Here is a 24409-nt window from a genome sequence, read left to right as displayed (position 1 = left end):
CACCAAAAACATCTTTAAATTACGACTAGCTGAAGTAAACCTGTTGAATTATCTCATTCACATTCATTATGTTTGATACATTAGACTGAAATTTCTACCATTAAAGTAAAGAGGGAATACTATTTAAAACAAATCAAAGCAGGAATACAAAGCACATCTACATTTGTTTTTATATTATTATTATTTGAATATATTTCCTTCAACCTTCAAAGAACATGCACCACTTTATCTGTATAAAATGATTAGATGGTGGAACTAGTCACGTCTATCATGACACTTGATTCACATTATTATGATTGTTTAAGGTTTCCCTTTTTTAAACCCCTGTTGTTTTTTGTTTGATTGTTTTTTTACTGACAGGCAGCTGCTTTTTTCTACTTATTTTAAAGATTCTGTCTCCAAAGTCAAGGACACGATTTTAAGCCATGATTTAAAAAGTCCTTAAAATGCTCAGGAAAAAATGGAAAATGCAACATTCAGTAATATGACTGAAAGCTCCAGATTTTTTGTGATTAGTTTATTCAAGCATCACAGCAATAAATTGTATTTTCATTCAGAAATGCAAATTTATGGACACAAAATAATGCGGTGAGCAGTTTCCAGCTGTGTGACAGCAGTTTGTCCACTAGGTGTAGCTGAAACTCAGCACATCAGATGAGCTCCAAGTTTCACAGGAGTTTTTATCAAAGACTGCACAGGTTTGTATCCAGTCTAGAAGCGTTTATCTGTTTCCCTCCAAATGTATTCCGCTCTAACTGAATAATGTAACTAGTAACTATAATGTGTTTGGGCCAACGTGCCCCTTGTGATCCACCAGTGTACATTTCTATTAAATTATTGCTCCTGTTCTGAAACAGGGTCTCGAAATGGACAAAACCATGAATTAGCCGGAAAACAGAAAACTGTTAGATTACCTGAAAACAACAGGTGAATTCATTTAAATTGGTTTGATTTCACTCTAAACGTGTTCTCCTTTCTGTTCGGCAGATTTTGAACAAACAGTGAAAGAGCACCTTCACCTCTCTCTGTGTTTTGAGTTAAAACCAGATCACTCAAAACCTAAAATCTGAGGAATGTCTGCAGGTTAATGAGTAAACCCCTTTATTTGGAGATGTGTGGTGGATAGAAGTAAACATGTTAGTCATAGAATAGATGTGGATGGTTTAGGATAATGGGTCATGTATTAAGCCCCCTGCCACACAACCTTAAAGCTCTTTCACTTTGTCATTTGAAGTATTACACCCCACAGACCATTATGTCTTTTATAAAACAGAAACATATAAGACCCTTAGAGCAGCGTAAAATGCAACAGTCAGCAGTACAAAAAAAAGAAAAGTGTTTTGAAAGTAAAAAAAAAAAAAAAAAGTCTTATTAAATGACCTTATGTAGCTGTTTTGTCTAAATGTTTTTGTTTTCCGTTTCTGTAAATGAATGAAGCTTTTAGGAAGTGACCATTTATCTCCAATGGCAGGGTTTCTTTCTGTCAAGTCCTCAGACCCCTAACAGCGCTCTCTCTCTCTCTCTCTCTCTCTCTCTCTCTCTCTCTCTCTCTCTCTCTCTCTCTCTCTCTCTCTCTCTCTCTCTCTCTCTCTCTCTCTCTCTCACACACACACACACACACAAACACACACACACACACAGGTTTATGATAATGAGGAACCTCAAGGCGCAGGGGGAGCAGGAGCCATTTTCACCATTCATGCGGAGTTGCGCGGACGTAGCGGAGGTGCTGTTGTTGTTGTCGGCGTGTGTGAGTGTGTGTGTATGTGTGTATGAGAGAGAGAGAGAGAGAGCAGCTCCGGACAAGGTTACAGCGGGTTTACCTTTTAAAACCAACCGGAGAAGTGCGCCCGCCGAGAGCATGGCTCTTCTGCAACAAAGGGAAACTCACAGGAGGAAAGTTTAAAGGAATAAAGGAGCTGCAGATATTCCCACTCCGAGACCCAGCTGAACACAAACTGAGGAGCGATGCACTTCGTTAAATGGGATTTGTTGTTGATTTTCTGGTGGTGTAAACTGGTTTCGCTGGCGCATTGTTACACCGTTCACATCAGTGAGGATGTGGAGCCAAGGACAGTGGTGGCCGGTGTGGAGCAGGACGCGCGGTGTACTTTGGATCAGGTACTCGCTCCGAAATTCACTGAGCGGTTTCTGGAGACCGACTCGGCGGCAGGCATTGTGTTTGTTTCTGACTCGATAAAGTGCCCCGCGCTGCGCTCAAACCCCTTCACCGTGTACACTGTGGCGGACTGCACGGACTCTGCAGGTGCTGGCTCCGGCTACAGGCACCTCATCACCAGCCAGTACAACGTGCACGTTCACGGTAGGAACTGTTCAAACAAGCATAAAAGAAAACCTGAGTGGGACATGGAGGTCCTCAGTTTATTTAGCACCCATAGCCAGCACCGCGCAGAGTGCCACCAGGCGGGCTCTGCTTTATTCGCAGTGGGGGGTCTGCTACCTGGAGCCCCGACCCGCTGCAGAGTCACCAACAGCCGTGACTTTTACTTCTCTGGGGGGGACTTGTTTGTGTCGGAGACGCTGTGCTGGAGGCAGGACACACTCCTCGAGCTGGACATGCTCTGTGATGTACTCACAGAAAATGAGTTAAAATCTAAAGTGAACCCCATCTCCATCCACTGGCGTGTGGGACAGGGCCCCTTTAGGCAGGGTCACATAGAGAAGCTATTAGAGAAGGCGTCTCAGTCAGATTCAGGGATTGTGAGCAGGAGGAGGAGAAGCATCAACAGCAACCCACAGTTTCAGCCTCCAATGTACCAAGTATCTGTGGCCGAGAATCAGCCTGCAGGCACTCCTGTTGTTGTTTTGAAAGCAGTGGATGTGGATGAGGGGGAGGCAGGCAGGCTGGAGTATTTTATAGAAGCTCTTTTTGATAGCCGCTCCAACAATCTTTTTGCTGTGGACCCAGTCAATGGTGCTGTGTCCACAGTGGAGGTGCTGGACCGGGAGACTAAAGACACACATGTGTTTCGTGTGACCGCAGTTGACCACGGCACGCCCCGACGTACAGCCATGGCAACCCTCACTATCACAGTCCGTGACACTAATGATCATGACCCTGTTTTTGAGCAGGAGGATTATAAGGAAAGCATCAGGGAGAATCTAGAAATAGGCTATGAGGTGTTAACTGTGAGGGCCACTGATGGGGACGCACCAGTTAATGGTAACATCTTTTACAACATCCTCAACAACAACGGGTCCAATGATGTATTTGAGATTGATTCAAGGTCTGGTGTAATCCGCACCAAAGGCCTGGTAGACAGAGAGGAGGTGGAAGCATATATGCTGTTAGTTCAGGCAAATGACCAAGGTCGTGACCCCGGGCCCCGTAGTGCCACAGCTACTGTTCACATAGTGGTAGAGGACGACAATGATAATGCTCCCCAGTTCAGCGAGAAACGCTATGTGGTTCAGGTGCCAGAGGACATGGCCCCTAACACAGAGATCCTGCAGGTGACCGCCACAGATCAGGACAAAAGCAGCAACGCTATGGTTCACTTCAGCATCATGAGTGGAAACACTAGGGGACAGTTTTATATCGATGCTCAGACAGGTAAAATGGACCTGGTGAGCCACCTTGATTACGAGGCAAACAAAGAATATACTCTGAGAATCCGAGCTCAAGATGGAGGACGCCCTCCACTGTCCAACATCAGTGGCTTGGTTACTGTGCAGGTGTTGGATGTTAATGATAATGCCCCCATTTTTGTAAGCACCCCGTTCCAGGCCACCGTGCTTGAAAACGTGCCACTGGGCTACTCCATCATCCACATCCAGGCAGTTGATGCAGACTCCGGAGATAACTCCAGGCTAGAGTATCGACTCACTGAGACCACGCCACACTTCCCCTTCACCATCAACAACAGCACGGGGTGGATTGTAGTAGCAGCCGAGCTGGACAGGGAGAGTGTAGATTTTTATAACTTTGGAGTGGAGGCCCGAGATCACGGCTACCCTGTCATGTCCTCTTCAGCCAGTATTAGTATGACTATTCTTGACGTCAATGACAACAACCCTGAGTTCACTCAGAAGGAGTATTACATGCGACTGAATGAAGATGCAAATGTGGGGACCAGCGTGGTGACGGTGTCAGCTGTGGACCAGGACAGCAACAGTGTGGTGACATATCAGATATCCAGCGGAAACACTCGTAACAGATTCTCCATCACCAGCCAGAGCGGAGGGGGGCTCATTACACTGGCGCTGCCTTTAGACTACAAACTCGAACGCCAATATGTTCTCACAGTAACTGCAAGTGATGGCACACGCTTTGACACTGCCAAGGTGTTTGTTAATGTCACAGACGCCAACACACACCGGCCTGTGTTTCAGAGCTCACATTACACTGTCAACATCAACGAGGACAGGCCGGTGAGCACCATTGTTGTAGTTATAAGTGCCACAGATGAGGATACAGGTGAGAACGCTCGCATCACCTACTTTATGGACGACAGCATCCCTCAGTTTGACATCGACTCTGACACGGGCGCTGTTACCACACAGATGGAGCTGGACTATGAGGACCAGGTTTCCTATACGCTCGCCATCACTGCTCGAGATAACGGCATCCCACAGAAGTCTGACACCACCTATCTGGAGATTCTGGTAAATGATGTGAACGACAACTCTCCCCGCTTCCTTAGAGACCACTATGTAGGCTCTGTGATGGAGGATGTGCCAGTGTTCACCAGCGTGGTCCAGGTTTCTGCCACCGATCGAGACTCCGGGCTGAACGGCCGTGTTTTCTACACCTTCCAGGGTGGGGAAGACGGTGATGGAGATTTTATAATTGAATCCACCTCTGGTATTGTTCGCACGCTGCGCAGACTAGACAGAGAAAATGTGCCTGTTTACAACCTGCAGGCCTTCGCTGTAGATAAAGGTGTTCCTGCTCTGAAAACACCAATAAACATCCAAGTAACAATCCTAGATGTGAATGACAACCCCCCAGTGTTTGAGAAAGATGAGTTTGACATCATGGTGGAAGAAAACAGCCCCATAGGTGTTGTGGTTGCACATATAGCAGCCACAGATCCAGATGAAGGGAGTAATGCACAGATTATGTATCAGATAGTGGAGGGAAACATCCCAGAGGTGTTCCAGCTGGACATCTTCTCTGGAGAACTGACGGCATTAGTGGACCTGGACTATGAAACAAGGTCTGAGTATGTTATTGTGGTCCAGGCGACCTCTGCCCCTCTGGTCAGCCGTGCCACAGTTCACCTCAAACTTGTTGACAAAAACGATAACGTGCCCGTGCTCAAAAACTTCCAGATCATCTTCAACAACTATGTGACTGACAAATCAAGCAGCTTCCCTACTGGAGTGATCGGCCGCATCCCCGCCCATGACCCCGATGTCTCGGATCAGCTCCACTACAGCTTCGAGATGGGCAACGAGCTGAACCTAGTCCTCTTGAACCAAACAACGGGAGACATCCAACTGAGCCAGGCCCTGGATAACAACCGGCCCCTGGAGGCCTCCATGAGGATCTCAGTGTCAGGTGAGACTGTTAGATAACTCTCTGTAATTGAAGACTGCACCCAGTGAGTGAAAAACAGTGCAGTGAGGAGAGACCTGCCTCGCTGTGGTGTACTGCTCCATTTTCATTAATGTCCTGTGTCTTCATTTACATTTTCACTTCACTTCACCGGAGAATGGAAGTGATGATGACTTAAGTATGTCTTTCTTGGCTTCAGTATTCCAGAGTGATTTCCTTGTAATAGAAATATTCATGAAGGAGGATTAATATTCACTGTAGGATGTTTGTAAGTCACTTCCTTAAAAAAAAAAAAAAGAAGATGTATCTAGGCGTTCAGATTCTGCATTGGATTTAGATGAGTGAGGTCAATTGTTTCATTTGTTTACAGAAAGGGAGATTCTGTCATTTTTGGACCCTCATTAAGGCGGTCGTTTGTTTGTACCAGCCTGATTTAGATCCGTCTATTGTCAAGATTTAAATAGCTGTTTGTCTGAGCACGTCTGTATCCTGTGGGATCCACACTCCAGTGGGCAGACTGATCCTGCACCATAATTACCCATCATACACCCCCTCCCACATACAATAAAAGACCTAATTCAATTATGAACTGTTTCTATAGCTTGAAGTGTTGATGTTGTTTAAGTGTTGTATTGTTTGACTGGCTTGTTTTCCTGGCTCTAATTTGACAAAGAGGTTAAAATGTAATAGTTGTCAGTGTTCCCAGTTTACAAGTGTTGAAAGCTGAGAATACTGGTTTGATGGTGTTTTTAAAGATAGTTGAGTTGTGGGTCATTGTGTGTAAGAAGGGTGATGTGCTGTAGGTCTAAAACAAGCCTGATACCTTTCTGTTGCTTTGCTCATTACTGTTGGTGTTGTTTTCCCTAGCCTGTATGTTTTAAACCACCTCTATTCCCCCACATCTCTAATTTTGCATGCCAGCACAAATTACAGTTTTATTTTCTCCAGAAATGTGACTGAACTTGAATTGCACCCACAGAGGGTAGGAATGTGTGGTTACCCTCTGTTGGAGCTTATTTGACGCAGTTTGATCCACTGTAAATCTGCCTTCTCTTTGACCTTGGCACAACCTAAGAGAGAGAGAGAGAGAGAGAGAGAGAGAGAGAGAAAGAGAACTGGGGGTGTCATTAAGAGATTGGACATCAGGGTTAAAGATGAAAGGCAGATACTTAACAAGAACAGTAAAAAAAAATAAGACTGGTGGGATTTTACTGAATGAGATGGTGCAAATGAAGATTCAGTTACTAAATGGCATTAAGTGCTTTCCTATTGACATAACTTGACAGTGAATAGCAAATACTGTATGGTTTGCATGGGTAGTCATTATAATGGATTGGAGCTGTGCTTTGCTTCTCTGGAGAACAATAGTGAGCTGTCGATTTAGGGGCAGGCGCTAGAGCTCATACCAGGCTGTGGTTGGGGGCAACAGCTGTGACTCCACCAAGGACCAATTAGAGAGCGTGTCTCCCCGCGCGTCCAGCACCTGCTGGGGTATATGTGTCAGCACCCCTGCAGGAGACAGGGGGAGATCGAGGCAAGGGGGCAGAGGGGGAAGGGTAGAGGGTTAAGTTGTGGTTGTGTAAACTGGGAACATGTTGGAGAGTACAGTATTACTGTAAGAGAGAGGGAAAGTCATTAGACAGTGACTGTTGGAGGAGGAGATGGGGTAGGAAGATGAGCTCCTCCTATAGATGCTGCTGACCCCAATTTTCAAAGGCATCCCCCTCTAGGGACCTCCCAAGTCTTCCCATTATCTCTCTCTTTATGCTGCCGTTTAAGAGGCCCCTTATGATAGACGATTTTTGATGGTTTCTTTTGTATGTTGTTGGACTGTGATTAACATTGTTTCTGAGCACTGCTCTCCACAGTGAAATGGATGTAATGGTTCAAATGTAGCCTCACTTTCCTTTTAAATTTTAAGTGTTTCTGAGACGCAGTATCTTTGGGAAGGTAACCTTTAAATAGTAATCCACAGATTATGATGATCGTCTTAAAGTTGAATACAGTAATATAATCCACTGCATTGTCTCAACTCCTTGATGGACAATGTATACATTTCAGATCAAATTTGATCTCACTTTGGCTTTAAAATCTTTGAATCCACTATTATGATCCCATAGTCACACAAGTGACTAATTGTAAGCATATTCATGGCTAAACATTACTCTACCATTTGTGGACCTATAGCTATTCCAAATAAAATGTAATCTTAGAAGCAGCCTGTAAGAAAAACAAAATGATAATAAAATCTTCATATTCAATTTGATTCAATACAACTTCATTCATTAATCTCAGCAAGAGTAATTCATCACCCAGGACAACAATACACACAATTCATATATAAAACCCAGACCCCCCCCCCCCCCCCAACACATACAAACGCACACACACACACACACACACACACACACACACACACACACACACACACACACACACACACACACACACACACACACACACACACACAAACACACACACACACACACACACACAACTTTAACAAGCTCTTCAGTTTCATCATGATCGGGTCACAAAGCACCCAAAGCCTCTGAAAAATCTTGGAAATGTGCTGTGCTGATAAATGTGAACAATTTTACATGACAATAATTAAATATAAATACATTTTTCCTCCAAACAAGCTCAATAATTGGACCAATCTTCTCAGCAGCTATTGTAATTCAGACTGGCTCAGTAATCATTCAAAACCCTAAGCAGGTACTTAAAAGCATTTCTAACAATCATACAACCCAGTGGTCCAGGTGTCTTGCTGTGTGTTAACTGTGTGTGCTGGCATAAATTGGTGATTAAAACTATTAAATGATGTCAGCCAGTTTTGGAGTCTGATTTACAGCAGCGACGTGTGGGTGCTGCGCCTGCCTCCATGCTGAATGTGTAAAAAGAGACAAACAAACTTGATGTCTGAATTAACTTGATTCAGAATTGTGGTATTTGTTGTATTCCTTCTTGTATTTTTGCCATGTTGAATACAAATATGTGATGTTCATTTTCGTAATTTGTCACTTCTGTATTATGGGGGGAATTCTGCTCACACTACGAGGTGAGAGGCCGGATGTCGTTTGTGGGATTAGATTTGCTGCATCCTGGGATCTGTCAGACCTGTGTTGACACACTGAGGGGCTGATCTACTCTTCCCAGGCAAGCGTGAGCCTGCATAAATAGATGTTTGCGTTCAATGGTAGATTTTTTTTCCCTCCCTGCTTGTCTTTCATCCTTAAGCATGGTTAATTTTCCTATAGAAAGCATAGCCAATCTTTCATTATCCTCTCATTTTTGAACGTGTTGTTTCACTGGCTTCTTTGAATGTGAGCTCAATTTGTTGTCTTTTTTGTAGATGTGCCAGTCCCTGTACAGTCATTGCACTTTGAGGTGACCCTGTAGAAGTGACACAGTTAGTTTAAACTACTACTATTGCAAATACATTATGCATGCATTATCCTCACTGTGCAATCAGGACACTTTGCCCTTTGTTTAAATCAAATTCTGAGCCTGAGCCAATATCGTGCCCCATGCTCACTTTGAAAATGCCACCGCAGAGATTTAACAGACAAACACGCCTCCACAACTAATGATGCTAGTTTGATTCAGCTCACATCACACTGCAGGTTGTACAGATGCTTAAATTACATGGTGGACAGCAGATATTCTCTCTTTGGTCGCTGACGGCTGAGAGACCCTTTTAAGTTTCAAGTGTAAGACTGAAGTAGATGTGGATGCTCCAAGGTTAAACTGCTCTGTTGTCGAACCTGTCTGAGCCAAACCTGTTGGCATTCAGCCCAACTAGCTTCAGCGGAAAAGTTGTTTTGTTTCATGAGGAATATTTGGTCATTTCTGGCTATTTTGTTATTGAAATACATTTATCTAATGGGGTACAAACAAGAAGGTGCACATGGTTCAATTCATGGTTCAAGAAATGTTTTTTCAAGGCTCCCTTGCCTTGCCCTTCGTTTTCCTTGCATAAGATAATGCTACAGGACTGGAATTTTAATGGATGAGACTCTGCTCCGCCACATACTTTTTTAGTAAGAGCCAACGTAATTTCATTACAATCTATTAAAACTTTAAGCTGTCTGCAGAGTGACTTTCTCAGGGGTTTTTCTCATCAAGACTGTAACACTATCTGATCAAGCTGCTCAAATCTGCCATATTATGTATATGTATGTGTGCGTGTCTGTGTGTGTGTGTGGCCTCCAACAGCTGGAGTGCTCTGATTATTTCTCTCTTCTCCATCATGTAATTATTTCACTCAAATTGAGTGCACCTTGAATTTTTCTTCTGTGTTCTTTATGGTTGATGAATTCCTGTTTGCCGTATGGTTGATTCACAGGATTCAAAGCCCATGTATTGCGTGACCAGAGTCATCCGTAATGCGCTCCTTTTCATTCTTCGGCCCGCTCGCCTCCCTGGACGGCGTTAGTCACACTCGCAGGCTTGCTTGGAATGTTTGTAGCACTGTTTCTCTTTTTTTTTCTCTCTTTAACATCACCTATCACCTTGATCCTGTTTCTCTTTCCCTCTTTTTGTTGGCCTGTCACCAATCCCCATTTTTCTCCTATCTGCCTGGGTCTATGGCTCTCACCCCTGCAACCTCCACTGTTCCCTCCCATCATTTCAAGCTCCTCCACCCTCCCTCTTTACCCCCCCACCCCCTCCTCCCTCCTCTTTCTCTCTGTCTCTCCCTCCTTTGACTGTTGTCCCCCCCTTCTCTCCCCTGTGAAAGGAAGAATGCCTAAGAGAAATGCTTTGTTAAGCACCCAGTTGTCATGGTGAGCCCAGCAATGCCTGAGAAATTCCTTGTGGGTGGGGACGAAGGGGTAAGGTCCCTTTTGTGGAACGAAGATGGGGGGAGGGGAGGCACATAAAGTTCTAAAGAGCAACTGTCCCCCCTCTCCCTCTTTCCAGTGAAGCATGTTAGGCTTTCTTTGGACCTGTAGTGCTCCGGGGCACGGTGACCTGTCCTGCCGGCTGCAAGCGTTTTTATAAGACATGCAGCCGACACCTGACAGCAGATATAAACTTTCCATCTGCTGTGTTTTTGTAAAGTCTATTCTTGCATGTGACAGACTTCAGAGGCCCTCTCTTTTAAAAGCACCTGAGAGTTTAAAGCTCACAGTGATACGATAGTCTCGTCTTTTAAGCTCTTTGATTTGTGACACAGATGCGCTCAGAGAGTATCCGGTTTCTTGCTGCCGGCTTGTTTCTCAGCAGCAGAACATCCTCTGCGGGCCTCACTTCTCTACGCTTGGTCGCATTGAAGGTCCGGAGGAGCTGAGGTGGGGTGAGGGTGAGGGTGCGGGTGTGGGTGAGGAAGAGGGGGCGGGGGATGACATCATCTGTGTGTTAGGAGGGGAAATCATGTTTGGGATTAAGGCTGGTGCATTGCTGGGGTCGTGAGGCATATATCTCAGCGTTGTCCTGCATTGTCCTCGCTATTCCAGCAGACAATGGGAGTGGGCTCCGTCTGGAGCTGCAACCCCCCCTCCCCACCTGTCTTTGTGTCCACTTGTTTGGCCCAGTGGTGCTGTCTTCAGGAGAGCCTCACCGGGCCTGTTATTCATCCATGAATTACCCAGTTTACTGTACTGTCTGATAATGACACTTTAAAAAAAAAAAACGTTCCTTTCAGTTAGTCACCGATTGAACACTTATAATGAAAGCTGTACAATAAACAAGTGTGTTTCTCTTCTCATGTGTAGTTATAATACTTCCAGACCTCCACTGGAGAGCAGAAATCATTACAAGTAGATGCTTCTCACATTCTGAGAGTGACAGATTGTGCTTATTTAACAGGCGGTTACCTTGACGCTACATTGCACTCGTTTAGTGTCGAACCAGACCAGAGATTTCACAGTGACCTGCTTTCATATGCTTCAAGTCAGGAGCACAAACTGTCAGCGTTAGACTGTCAGACCTGTCAGACACAAGGTTAAGAGGTATGACTGTTAGAGGTGGCAAACCTTAACGTGCAGGATTTTAAAACGCTTTATCAGTGTCTAATATATATTAATAGTGACAGGAGGGCGTCAGGCGAACTAAAACAGACTCAAACTGTGAAAGCACAATCACACCACTGTAGTAGCTCCTCATGAGCTACTACAGTGGTGTGATTGTGCTTTCACAGTTTGATGGCACTGTATGATTGAGAGAGATGCAGGTTGATTCTTTTTCAGTTAAAAAAAGTGTTTCCAAAAATAATTTACTTGTTCAAAAATAACCAGGAAAACTTCAACATAATGGGCTTCATTTGGGTTTTCTTTAAGTAGTTGTGTGCTCTGTTTTAAAGCTTCTCAATAAACTTTGTCATTGTGCTGCTGGATGCTCAGGATCCAATATCTATCAAATGACCATTTGTACGTTTGAATAACAGCCTCATGCTTGGTCACGTCGCTGCATGCTAATGTTTCTTTACCATTGCGCTGGCAGCAGTTTTCCTCTGATATGCAAATGTTCTGATTGGAGGAGTTCAGACCCCTTTTCTGTGGCTCAAAAGCTGCTTCTCTATAGAGGAGGAATCTGTGGAATTCTCTCTTCTTCTGGTTTTCAGATGCAGCAAAAAAGTGTCATCGGGGGGATGCTGTGGCAGGGTCCACAAATGAGTACGAATAGCCTTCCTCTGAGATAGCCAGCTTTCCGGGTCAGCTTTCCTCCTGAATGGAGAAATAAAGAGGAGGGATTTGTGGTTTTGCTCTGACTCCTCTGGATTGAAATCATTGGGTTGACATTGAGCTGCAGAAGCAGTTTTCAGTATTGACTTCACAGGCACTAAAGGAATTAGGTGTTGTTTTGTGCAGTTATCATTACAGCTGATCTTTGTTCTTTTTTTTAAGCGTAATTACTCTGCAGATGAAGCTAAAACAGCAGTTACAGCGCTGCAATATTTCAAAAACAAGGTCAGACATGTATGAATATTTATTTAACACGTATTTTGTTTTCTGTTCTGAAACAAAAGACCAGAACAGACGCACACGTGCACGCAGTACTAAGTGTGAATGGCACATTATGATACACAGTGTAATTTGCATTGCCTGATTTAACAGCCTTAACATTGCTCAGATACAGATAACAGAAAATCTGCTGTGTGGGTGTTTGAACATGCTGTCTATTCCCTCCTCTGAGAGTGAGATTTGCAAGTGTTTTTTCTGTTATACATGAGCTGGTAGTGTTCAAATGAACTACTGTAGTTCAGCCAACAATGCAACCACCTTTTCTCCTTCCTCTCAACCTGGTGGAGGTGAGAAATAAAAGACTTCATCTGCTGTTGTCTCCGTACCCTGAAAGATTCCTCAAGGCTGCGCTGATTCGAGAATGTTTTTGGTGATTAGAGAAGCTTTAATGTTGTCGCCGCCCTCACAGCACGTTTAACCCTCAAGGCTGCTAATTTCTCAACTACCTCGACTTCTAAGGTAAGCAGTATAGTGCAGTATAGACGGCTGCTGTGAGCTGCTGTAGATGAACGGAGGCCTGACAGGAGTCATTGGAGTATTTTATTCAGAGGGGGGGGGGGGGTGGTGGTGGTGGTGGTGGGGTGTCAGCTTTGGCCGTTGCTTGTCCAGTGGGGGGTCAGGAAGAGGGGACAGGGGGGGCTTTGGAGAGGGGTTTAGGAGTAATGAGATGAAAAACCTGCCCCTCCCTTTGCAGCACATAGCCCCCACCCCCCGACCAGTCATCACTCTTCATTCATGCAGCAGTTGAGTGTCGAGTATGTTTCACCTCTCAGTCCTGGTTAATTCAAGCAGGCCGCTCCTCAGCCACATTTTACTTGATGCTAAAGAGCGAGCCGCGTCCCTTTTGATGGCCAGGACTTGAGATTCCAGCTTTTAAATTAAATCGACACCGAGCAGAGTGCACTTAAAGAAGGAGACGTCTGGATGAGTTTGATCTGAAATTAGACTATTTTAAACACTGTCAGAGCACCAAGCCACCGAGCTGAAACGTCATGATAAATTTCTGCTCCCTTGGTCGTTTAACCCATATCAGGCCTCATTAGCGTCTGCTCAGAACAGCATTTTTCTCTCTTTTACTCCAGTGTTAATTGAACCTCAGCGTGCTGACTGGTATGAGGGTCAGGATTAGGCCTGTCATCCTGCTGGGTGCTTTGTGGTTCTGTTCATCCACACACTGGAAAAAACACTCAAGTCCATTACCATGAAGATCTCAAGACACCAGAAGCCAGATTGGAAAAAGGTCTCTTTAAAGATAACTTCTGAGTTATTTCAATTTGGCATCTGAGTACATTTGTAGTCATATTTTGGCATTTATCTCAGTGATCCTCCCTAGGTACATTTTTAGCTAAAAATACACAAGCAGCACTTTTACTTTTGTTCTAAGATTGATCTTGTTGTGGCTTCAGTTGTCTTCTGTACTTTTGAACAAGCGTCTTGCTCACAGAAAAGCCTCGTCGGATTTCACTCCTGACCAGCTTTACGGTAAAGCATTGACGGGTCTCAGCAGCTGTGAGGTTTAGTCTCAAACTGGCTGTAAACAGGTTGAGGTGGTGACACAACTGAGCTGCTGATCTCTGACTCTGGAGGGTCAAAGCTTCAGAAAGGACAAGTGACACATAATAAATTAGTTAAGGTCACAACCACACACACACACACACACACACGCAGCCGCAAAGTCAAAGTAATTAATGCATGCGATTACAGGCGCTTCAAGAACAGAGTATTTAATTCTAATTAAATTAAACTGTGTCCTGTTATTGGCCCCACTGGGACTGTACTCCCAGGCTCTGTGGTTTTTCTGATTGGTGTGTGGTAAACATGTTGTCTTCCTGTGACCTAGTGTGGACTAGCTGGTGTTTTTTGTCAGCAATATGCAATTATTTTTTAACAGTATGTTCATACTGAAATAGCTTGTAAACATAATTTATTAGTGTTAATACCGAACCACAAAGTCCTGACTGTTCTTCCAGTTTCATAGCAGCACCCTTATTTATTTATGCTGCTTGACTTGAGTGACAGATAAAAGCAAAAATACTCTTTTTTCTCCTACTTAGAAACATAAAAATAAAACCTATTTGTCTCCTAAACTGGTTAAGAGTAAATTAGATGGCTGCTGTACAGAGCCGGAGGTGAGACATGTGATCATGTGATCACTTCTGGGCTACTTTTAAAGGTTATTCTAACACTTTGACAACAAATTTCTTGATAAACGTTTCTTATTTTTCACACTCAGTGAAAATGCTTTAATGCATAAGTTAGCTCTTACAGGTCTCTGGAGGATCATTCTTAGACGTTTTATAAATGCAGGCCCTGATCTCGCTGTTTCATCCTAAACACGTGACCAAAACAGAAATAAAAACTCAGTGTGCTCATTTTCAAACCATAAACTCATTAAAAGCTTGTACGTTTGAGCGGAGCGGCTCGCTGGTTGTAGCTGTAGAGGCTGTGAACTGTAAAGACATCCAAAGCCCTGATCCCTCCAGTCCAAAGTGATTTTTAATTTATGATCCCCTATTGATCTTGGAAATGGGACCCCAGCTTTGCGCTCTTTGATGTAGTGAGTTCTCAGTGCGTGCTGCACATACTGCAGTGTACTGATGCTGAACAACTAAGACAACCACTGCTCAACCTCATTACCTTCTTACCCAGAGGTTCCCCCTCAACATGACACACTTCCAGTTGCCTCTGAGGGAAGATCCACCGCTGAATCACAGAATCAACGTGGTTTTTGTGTGGCTTCTTCTTTGCATAGCATCATTAGACATGTGATGAATAGCTGCTTGAGAGAGTCGTTTGAGTGCAATTATTCATCAGCTCTCCACTGTCATGATGATAAATGGTATTTTTATAGTGTCTCTCAGGTGTTTGCCCCTCCCCACAATAACTGGAGGCGGTATGCATTGGCTCTGTGTTTAACCTGCACATTAGAAGGATGATAATGGCCTGTGAACAGCCGCCCTGCTGAAGTACACCTGAGCAAGAGGCGGTAGCAGCTCTGATAATGATATAATGTGAATATTGTTTGTATTGTAACACTTGGGAGAGGTTTGGCGTAACACCAGATGAGCCGTTTGTTGACATTTTGTAAAGCTATTAAAAGTTTGGAGTCTGCTAATCATTTTATGACAACCACATATAAACAGATTGTGTTTTTTCACAAGTTTAAAGGCACCACATGGAGTTTTTGACCTCCAGTAGCAATATGGATCAGTGTTTTTTTATAAGTGGGTCTCCAGTTTGTTTGTCTCATGCATGGCAGCACACAGTCCTGCCAATAGTTTCATATTATTCCTCTGATATGCAGGTGGCTGTAACGCAACAAAAATGCATCAATGCACAAGGAAAAGCAGGGACAAAGCAGACTTAAAAACCAGCTTTGCAAATATTTCATTAGGATAGAAATGCTTTCAACACTTAAATAGATACACACATAGCAGGTAAGTAACACACAGCGTTAAACTTCAGTTTGGTATTATTTGAAACATTAGATTTCACACTTGAAAAATGTGTCTGCAGGTTTCCTCAAGCTGAGTAGTGTATTCAGAAAGTGTCTTGTTAATGCTGTAAGGGTTAAATAAAACCGTGGAGGTCAGTGAGTTTCTCTGTGCGTCTGTAGGCTGAAATATTTAATGATGGTTGTGTTTCAAGTCATGAGCTGCATCCTTAACAAGCTGACATTTTAGACAGAATATGACATAACAGGTCAACAAAGCCCTGTCCCACTTCTAAATGGGATTATTTATCTTTTGTTTTTGTAACACATAAATAATTGGTATTCAGCCGCTACAATCCCACATTGGTCACTGGTGAATACATCAAGCCAGGCTGAAACTTCACCATTTGTTCTTCTTGACTGGACGTTTTATTCACTACATTGGCTTTTATAATCCTTCACACACGTTATGATTGAGAAATCGAAGTTATATGGATGGATATTTATCCTTGGCTTTATACATTTCTTGCCAACTATGCATCATATGTTGAAGTGAGGCATCAAAACTCATTGAGGACTGCTTAAATGCTCCATTAATTTGATTCCTGCACCAGGAGCTCGCACTGATGCTGCAGTGAAATGTCTGCAGACCATCTCATGTTTGGAGGAGGTACAGGTTCAACCCATTAACCTTCAGTCCTCTTAAAGTGATGCTTTAATACATTTTATCCTTTCATTTAGAGGAAGTGACACAGCGGGCACAGCTCTGTTTCTCTGTTTTCTGTTTCTCGTCATTAAAAATTAAAAAACTTCAATATAACCCTTTAAAAGGTGCCTGACTAGCTTAAATAACTGATAAACTGTCATCTCACCAGCGAGGTGGAAGCTATGAAGAGTGAGGGTCGGGGTTAGTGTCGCGCTGCTTAGGGTGATGTCTCTGTCCTCAGTAATTTGGTCACAGACTCCTTCTGATCTTTATCCACCATGACTTTGTTGACATTTTCTGGGAATCAACTGGGAGATTTGACGCTAACTTTGTGGTCTAATTAGGCCAGTGTCACCGATTTGTTCTCTCTCTGTCTTTGTCAGTCTGTCTCTCAGCAGTCTGAGATCTCTAGTAGACTTAAACAGAAATCCATATATTGCGGTCTGGCTGTATGTTTCTTTATAGCAAACACCCCATCCTTTGTGTTCAGGTAATATTCAGTTAGTAGAGTTTTTGACGTTCATTATTCCCCAGACAGTTGAAACTAGGCTTCATTAATATTTCAGGGATAAAAAGCTGTATATCTCCCCTCCCCGACCTCCCAGCTGATCATTTATGTTCTCTGTCGTTATACGGAGGCCTCAACCTACAGTCAGATATGCTCTTTGCGTGTCTCCCTGTAAAACAGTCCATTTATTCACACGCCTCAGTTTATTATCGCAGGATTTCTTTGCTGTGATGTTTTGTCTAATTTTCTATAAGGAAAAAGAGAGATAACCTTCAGAATACCTTGAATAGATTATTTTCATGTGATTTGTATGTATTTGTACAAATTGGAGGTCGCCTTGAAAACAAAAATAAATCACAGACTCTATTTTAATTATAGTTTTTCTTTCTTCCTCAAACTTCTGTGATGACTAAACCTGCGCTGCTTCACTCTGCTTTGCTTGTATTGACGTATGGATCACCACCACCTACACAAACACACACACACACACATACACAACCTTGGCAGTCCCGTAACCACAGTGTGTGTTTAATCTTTTCCCTGGCGCCACTTCGTAGCTGAAAGCATTCCTGGCACCCAGAGGCCCAGAGGGGTCCGAACTCTGGGCTGAAAGCAGTGTCACACTTCAGAGCTGGCACCTTGTCTCAACTAAACATCCCTCTTTTCCTCCTTTTTGGCTCGAAGCACCCCGCTTACCCTCCGTTCCTGAGCGGAGGATCCTTCCATGGAGAATGACCTCTTTGAAGGATGGTCTGGTTCCTTTCAGGGGAGATTCTCCTCGCGCTCAGTTTCCCAGCGCTGCGTCTCCGTCTGGAGCTCTGCCCGAGCTCCCAACCAAGAATGTGAATTGGCAGAGGACATAATTAAGGCGATGTCTGTCCTTATACATGGACTAACCTTTAAGAGCCCCTGTTCACTGAGAGCTGTTTTTTTTGGCTACTGTTGCTGATGCAGAGTATCAGTTATAATGGACTTGAATGGATCAAGAGAAAACTGTCCGAGGTAGAAAATAGATTGTTGTTGTGGTTTGTTTCTGTCAGGTTAGAAAGGATCCCAGTGTCTGCAGTAAGTAATGTGTTACTCACATCACTGCAACTCTGTAATAATAGCAGCTGAAACACTTCTCCATCTAAAAACTGGAATAAATAAAACTGTCAGATTTTTCAGGGACAGATTGTAGCTGCTGCAGAACTCTCCTTGATTTCAATAAACCTTTTGTGTGCACGTACGTGTGTAGAGGTGTGTGTATGTGTGTGTGTGTGTGTGTGTGTGTGTGTGCGTGTGTGTGTGTGTGTGTGTGTGTATGTGTGTGTGTGTGTGTGTGTGTGTGTGTGTGTGTGTGTGTGTGTGTGTGTGTGTGTGTGTGTGTGTGTGTGTGTGTGTTCATAGCTGCTGTGTTTTTCTTATGTGACTGATGAAGACTGCTAACTGTAAACATCTTAAGGTCAATAAGGTCACCATTTAAGTTGGTGTGGCTAAACACAAAAATGAAACTAAAGAACTACTGTTTTATAGCACAAACTTGTAACACTAATGATACTAAGTAATCAATTATCTCATTGTTCGAATATTTTTATAATCAATTAAAAATTTAAAGTCATTTCAAACAGAAATGCCAACAGTTCTTGGTTTTCTCAGTCTTGTATGGTATTAAATTGAATATCTTTTGGTTTTGGACTGTAGGTCTGACAAAACTGTATATGTGGACTTGGGCTCTGAAACTGTGATGTGCATTTTTCACCATATAAATAGACAATTAATAGACCAAAACCAGAAAATAACGAGCAAATCCATAATTCATAATAAAAACAGACATTAGTTGCAGCTGTAAATAAGATAATTCAAATATTTTGAATTTATAGTTCTCAAAATCATGTATTTATTATTTTATGATATTTCAAACCATTTTGCTCAATGACCTCTAAAAACGAAGCAATGTCTACCTGCGACCCCTCCTCACACGTTCTATATATCAAGAAAATATGTTATAAAAAGAGTGATTTTACATTCTCAGATTGATTCATTTGGATACTTGGATTCTTTCTGAACCTGTTAATCATCTCATGACCCCTCAGATTAATTTTGTGACCCCTTTAAAGAGTTTCAGACTGAGGTTGGCAACCACTACCTGAAACGATTCATCTGGGATTCATTCAAATAATCAGAAGATTATTATCAATAATGAAAATAATCATTAGTTCCAACCCTATTTTTAAATTTGTACCGTCTTGAAAGGAACAGATCCTTAACTATTCTGCTGCTGTCATGGCTCTGTTACGTTCTTTCTTCTTGTTTGCAAGTGTTTTCTTGTGTACACAGGTGTGTTGTGTGTGTGTGTGTGTGTGTGTGTGTGTGTGTGTGTGTGTGTGTGTGTGTGTATTTACAGTAAACTGTGAATTAGGGGAGCGACCCTACCCATTTCTGTCCTTTGATTTCTCTCCACTTCCTCTGCTAAGACCCTGTATTATTAATGTGCTGGAAGCTCTTGACTGAAAGCAGAAGGATTAAAGCCGTGTCAAACATGCTTCAGTCTCACTTCCTCTATGACCCCCCCCCATCTCCTCCTCTTCCTCCTCCTCCTTTTCCTCCCCCCTCCCTTGGCACTCTGTGTTTAAACTTGCCCAGTGCCAAACAGGGATCTGGTAACTTTGGGCAGTGCTGTTTATTTGTGTGAGTTCTGCACAGGTTCTGCTCTCTGGCTGGCGTCCAGACACCCCAAACAAAGCGTCCCATTGATTATTTTGGAGGGAGAGGCCGAGGCTTGTTTTCATGACACATTTGATTTGATTGAGCTGGTTTTGTGTTTGCTCTTGAGGCGACAGATTCCTGCAGGCCAGCGGCGAGGCAAAATGATGGAGGTCTCTATCTGTGACCTTAAAGTGCGACTCTGTCAAAATGAAAAAATCCTTCTCAATTCAGTTCAATCAGCGAGTTAACTGCTATAACTTGACTTAATCTGGTGTGACCAGGAGCTCATAGAGGCTGATGTTATTTTTGTCTCTGCAGTTAGTTTTTTCTTATTTGTAGCTAATTCTATTTGCCCAGATGTATTTTGTTTAGTTTTATTCTTTAACTTTGTCATGGATTTACTGTAATATGTGGTCTTGTGTTTCATTAGGTTTTGTATATATAGAAAAACTTAATACCAGTTATGGGCACACTGTTCAAAGGTTACACAGGGTCACTTTAAACACAAAACCTTTACTATAGATAAAAAATATGAAAACAAGAAATTTGATGAGTTTGGGTTTTGAAGTATTAATTACACATTTTACATGCAGTCCAGATTTTGGCAAAGCAAGTGAGTTCAGTCTGACATTGTGCTGTTGGATGTTTAAAACTGAAAAAGAATCATAAACCTCAAATTGTTCAGGTTGAGTTGATGGCAAAAAGGGTTGAGAAACAAGAGTTTGAGTTTGTTGTGCGACTTTCATTTTACGTGGACGAAATCCCGTCACTGGGCAGAGAGGTAAATAATCCAGGTTAAGATGTGCATCAGTTTCAGCCTCTCTCGATCTGCCGCTAACAGACACGGATCCATAGGTTCTGTGCTTGTTAGCTACATACAGAACTTCCCTTTGTGCTCTTTGTGATCAAGGCTGTTTTCATTATAATTTTACTCCTCAGTGAGCAGTGCTCTGACTGCTGCTGTCTGTGACTCTCAGCTGAAACGCAGCTCTTCTTTTTAATGTGGTTAGAGTAGAAAAACAAGCAAGAACATGAGCTCAATAAAGTCATAAGTCACTAGATTGCTGAACTTCTGGCTGAAGTATGTTTGTCATGCAAGGCAGCATGATGATTTTATTCAGCAGTAATATGTCAGGCTTCGCTTAATGAAGGCCTACCATGGGAATTATGTATTGTACAGTTAAAACCTACTGTACAATAGCAGAATTGAAAACACTACATATCTACTTTCAAAGCAAAGTCCTTAATGCATAGAGGCTGGAACATTTACAGGATTTGGTATCAAAACAATAGGATAAAAAACAGAGATTTGCTGAGCCGAGAAATGCTTTGAACTGTTTGAGACTTCAGGCTCTCAGTATGGCATGTATAATAAAGGAGCATCTCTGCTTCCGGACAAAGAAAGTAAAGAGTGAGCTGTGAATACAGGCGCGAAATTGCTGATTAGAAACTTGGAATGTATTGAAAGGAAACAATACACTTGTTCTTTCCTCGTCTTGGCATACGTCTGCTATCTGTTCTGGCACATGAGGAAAAACTAGAAAAACACTGGTCCGAGCCAAGAATACAAGTAAAAACAGAGTTAGATGTGTATGAAATCATATAAGTGCCTGTTTGTACACTGTTTGTTGTATGTTTGCTTTTAATTCCATCACTGTGGTTTTACATTTAGAGTAGCAAACACGCTGATATCTGTTTACACATGTGGGTTGACTGATGTACCCGGTGATATGATGGCTGCTGTTGCATAAATCCTCCACCTGCATCATATCACTGGTACATCAGTGTACCTCCATCTGTCCCGCATGTACCTGTAGCAGCTGCTGAATGAATTGATGCTGCGATCCCCAGTAACTTAACTTTTCTTTGGACTTATCAGCTCATCTTTTAAGACAATATTGAATGTTTTTGGAGGATGAAAACATCCTGTTATTTAACAGATACAGCAAGTCTGGTAAAATTCTCTATTTTGTTCTTACTGTCAACAAATCCCACGAAATAAACTGGCATCAGTGGCCAATGAACATGGCCACTGCAGTTTATTTTGAGAGAATCCAACATTCATTCATTCACGGGGTTAATACTATTCCCCTCTGTTTGGGGAACATTTGCTCTGAACTAACAGTGCCCAGAGAGACTGCAGTAAGATCATCAGTCTGATTTTAACCACTCGTGTGTTTCCTCTTGTCTCTTCAGATGGCGTCCACTCAGTGTCTGCCCAGTGTCTTCTTCAAGTCACCATCATCACTGATGAAATGCTGTCCAACAGTATCACACTGCGGCTGGCCAACACCTCACAGGAGCACTTCCTCTCCCTGCTGCTCGCCCAGTTCCTGGACGGCGTGGCCCGTGTCCTCTCCGCCGCCCCAGAAGACGTTGTCATCTTTAACATCCAAGACGACACGGATGTCAGCGCTCGCATCCTTAACGTCAGCCTGTCTGTGGCCGTGCCCGTGATGGGGGACGGACAGCAGCGGCCCCCTGCTCTCGGCCAAGGAGGGGACAGGGGCGGCGGAGAGGTTGAAGGTGGTGGTGGAGGTGGTGAGTTTTTCGGGTCAGAGGAACTCCAGGAGAGGCTGTACTTAAACCGCAGCCTTCTGGCTCAGATTTCGTCCCAGGAAGTGCTTCCCTTTGACGACAACATCTGCCTGCGTGAGCCGTGTGAGAACTACATGAAGTGTGTGTCTGTGCTGAAGTTTGACAGCCTGGCACCGTTTGTTGCCTCCGACACCATCCTATTCAGACCCATCCACCCTATTGCCGGGCTGCGCTGCCGCTGTCCTGCCGGCTTCACAGGAGACTACTGCGAGACTGAAATTGACCTTTGCTACTCAAAACCCTGCGGAGCCCACGGTGTGTGCCGCAGCAGAGAGGGAGGCTACACCTGCGAGTGCTTCGAGGACTACACAGGTGAGAGCCTTCATTTCATTTAATTACTGATGAAGGTTGTTTTTTTAACAGTCAGTCTCATGGCTTCATTAAACAATTAATAACATTTGTGTCTTCAAAGATGAAATGGCAGCAGTGTGAGCCAAGCTGTCCACAATGTTAATTTCTTCTCCTTCACAAAGATCCCCTGGGAGCTTTAATGTCTACATCTGTCCCCTTCATTACCGTCCTCAGCTCTTTATTGAACCAGCCTCTTTAGAGACACAGACTATCCTGTACACTGGTAGCCCTGCCGACAAAAGCTGAGTGATGAGATATTGATTAGATTATCCCTTCAGCAGTCAGTCGTAGCAGAAATAAACTCAGCTGTTGAGAGCTGCTACACATTTCTAGGATTTTAGTAGATAATTTAAGCTGGGTGCCACATCAGTCTGTATTTTCCAGATCAGGAGAAGTTAAAGTTGCTTGTGGCTTTAATCACAGTGATCTTTAAGAAAATACCACCCCATTCTTCAATATATAGCAAATATTGTCATTTTGCTGCAGTTTTTTGTTCAGTGTTAGTGCGTCCTGCTGCCTTTAAATAACCTGCATACCTAGATATTTATTGACACCTACGCTTGAAAGTTCATCCTGAGCTGTAGGATTGGATTGTGTTCAAAGCGAACATCCTAAGAGAGGGAGGCATGATGATATAACAAAAGCTGCTTCCTGTCCTGTGATTCCTATTTTAGAGGCTGCATGGGGACTTTTCAGAGAGAGATTTACTTTGTGTTGAGTGTTTTGCGTCGGAGAAAACAACAGCAGTTCCTCTGTTCAGAGTAATATCGCTGAGTGGAGTAAGGGAAGGAAATTATTAATTATAGATGGCTACAGATGGAAATTGTCCCCTGGCTGTAAAGTAGCCTGTGGTAAAAATACCTAAGATAAAAAAATACTATACTGAATATACAGTATATCACAAAGCACATAGTATGTCGAAACAGAAGCGATAATGAACAACTAATTTATTACTGTCGGCAGCAGAATTACAAACCAGCTGCAGAAATTGTTATTCAGTCTTTGCTCCAAAATGTATTCAGATCCTCAAAGGGTTAAAGCTTGTCTGCTCGCTCGGTTCTCGGTTTATGGTTAAAGGAAAGAAGGATGAGTTAAAAAAGAGTTGAAAGAGGACGGGAATTAAAATATGCTAATGAATGCAGTATGAATATTAGGGTAGTTGCCCCCAGTTTTTGTTGAGAGGTTAAGTGGGTCAAATTTTGACTTTTTAATGTGGTTTAGTTTCATGTTGTCTTTGAAGCATCATGTTGGTTTATTGCACACAGTATGATTGTGTGTGTTACATATTTGTGCTCTGTTTATTAGTTGTTGTTTGAGATTATGTTGGCAATTCATTTTCTACTACAACTACAACTAATTATTGCAGCATTGAAGTGTAAATATGAGGTTTCTACCCCAAAATGACTGGTTGTTGCTGTATTGTCATTTCAAATGTATACATATATACTACTCTGTGTGATGGATAGTGTAGAAACAGACAGGATACATGGGGGGAGAAGCATGCAACAAAGGTCCCCAGCTGGAAGCAATCAGGAAAATAATAATTGATTGTTACGTTCTTTTTTTAAGCAAAAATGTCACTGATTTTAGCATCGCAAATGTGACTATTTTCAGTTTTTTTAATCTTTGGTATTAAAAT

At 42.9% G+C, this 24409-nt stretch overlaps 1 protein-coding gene across 1 annotated transcript in view; it reads left to right on the top strand.

The window, feature by feature from the left end:
- The first annotated feature begins 1968 nt into the window (after positions 1-1968).
- celsr2 (cadherin, EGF LAG seven-pass G-type receptor 2) overlaps positions 1969-24409 on the top strand; it is a 56141-nt gene continuing 33700 nt past the window's right edge. The window contains exons 1-2 of the mRNA XM_062415301.1: positions 1969-5524; positions 22018-22731. Coding sequence (XP_062271285.1) covers positions 1969-5524; positions 22018-22731 — 4270 coding nt within the window. The remainder of the gene's footprint in view (positions 5525-22017; positions 22732-24409) is intronic.

Source organism: Scomber scombrus, chromosome 3 (assembly GCF_963691925.1).
Source record: "Scomber scombrus chromosome 3, fScoSco1.1, whole genome shotgun sequence".
Classification (NCBI taxonomy): Eukaryota; Metazoa; Chordata; class Actinopteri; order Scombriformes; family Scombridae; genus Scomber; species Scomber scombrus.
Note: the sequence above shows the minus strand (reverse complement) of the source record. Positions and strands in the feature narration are given on the sequence as shown.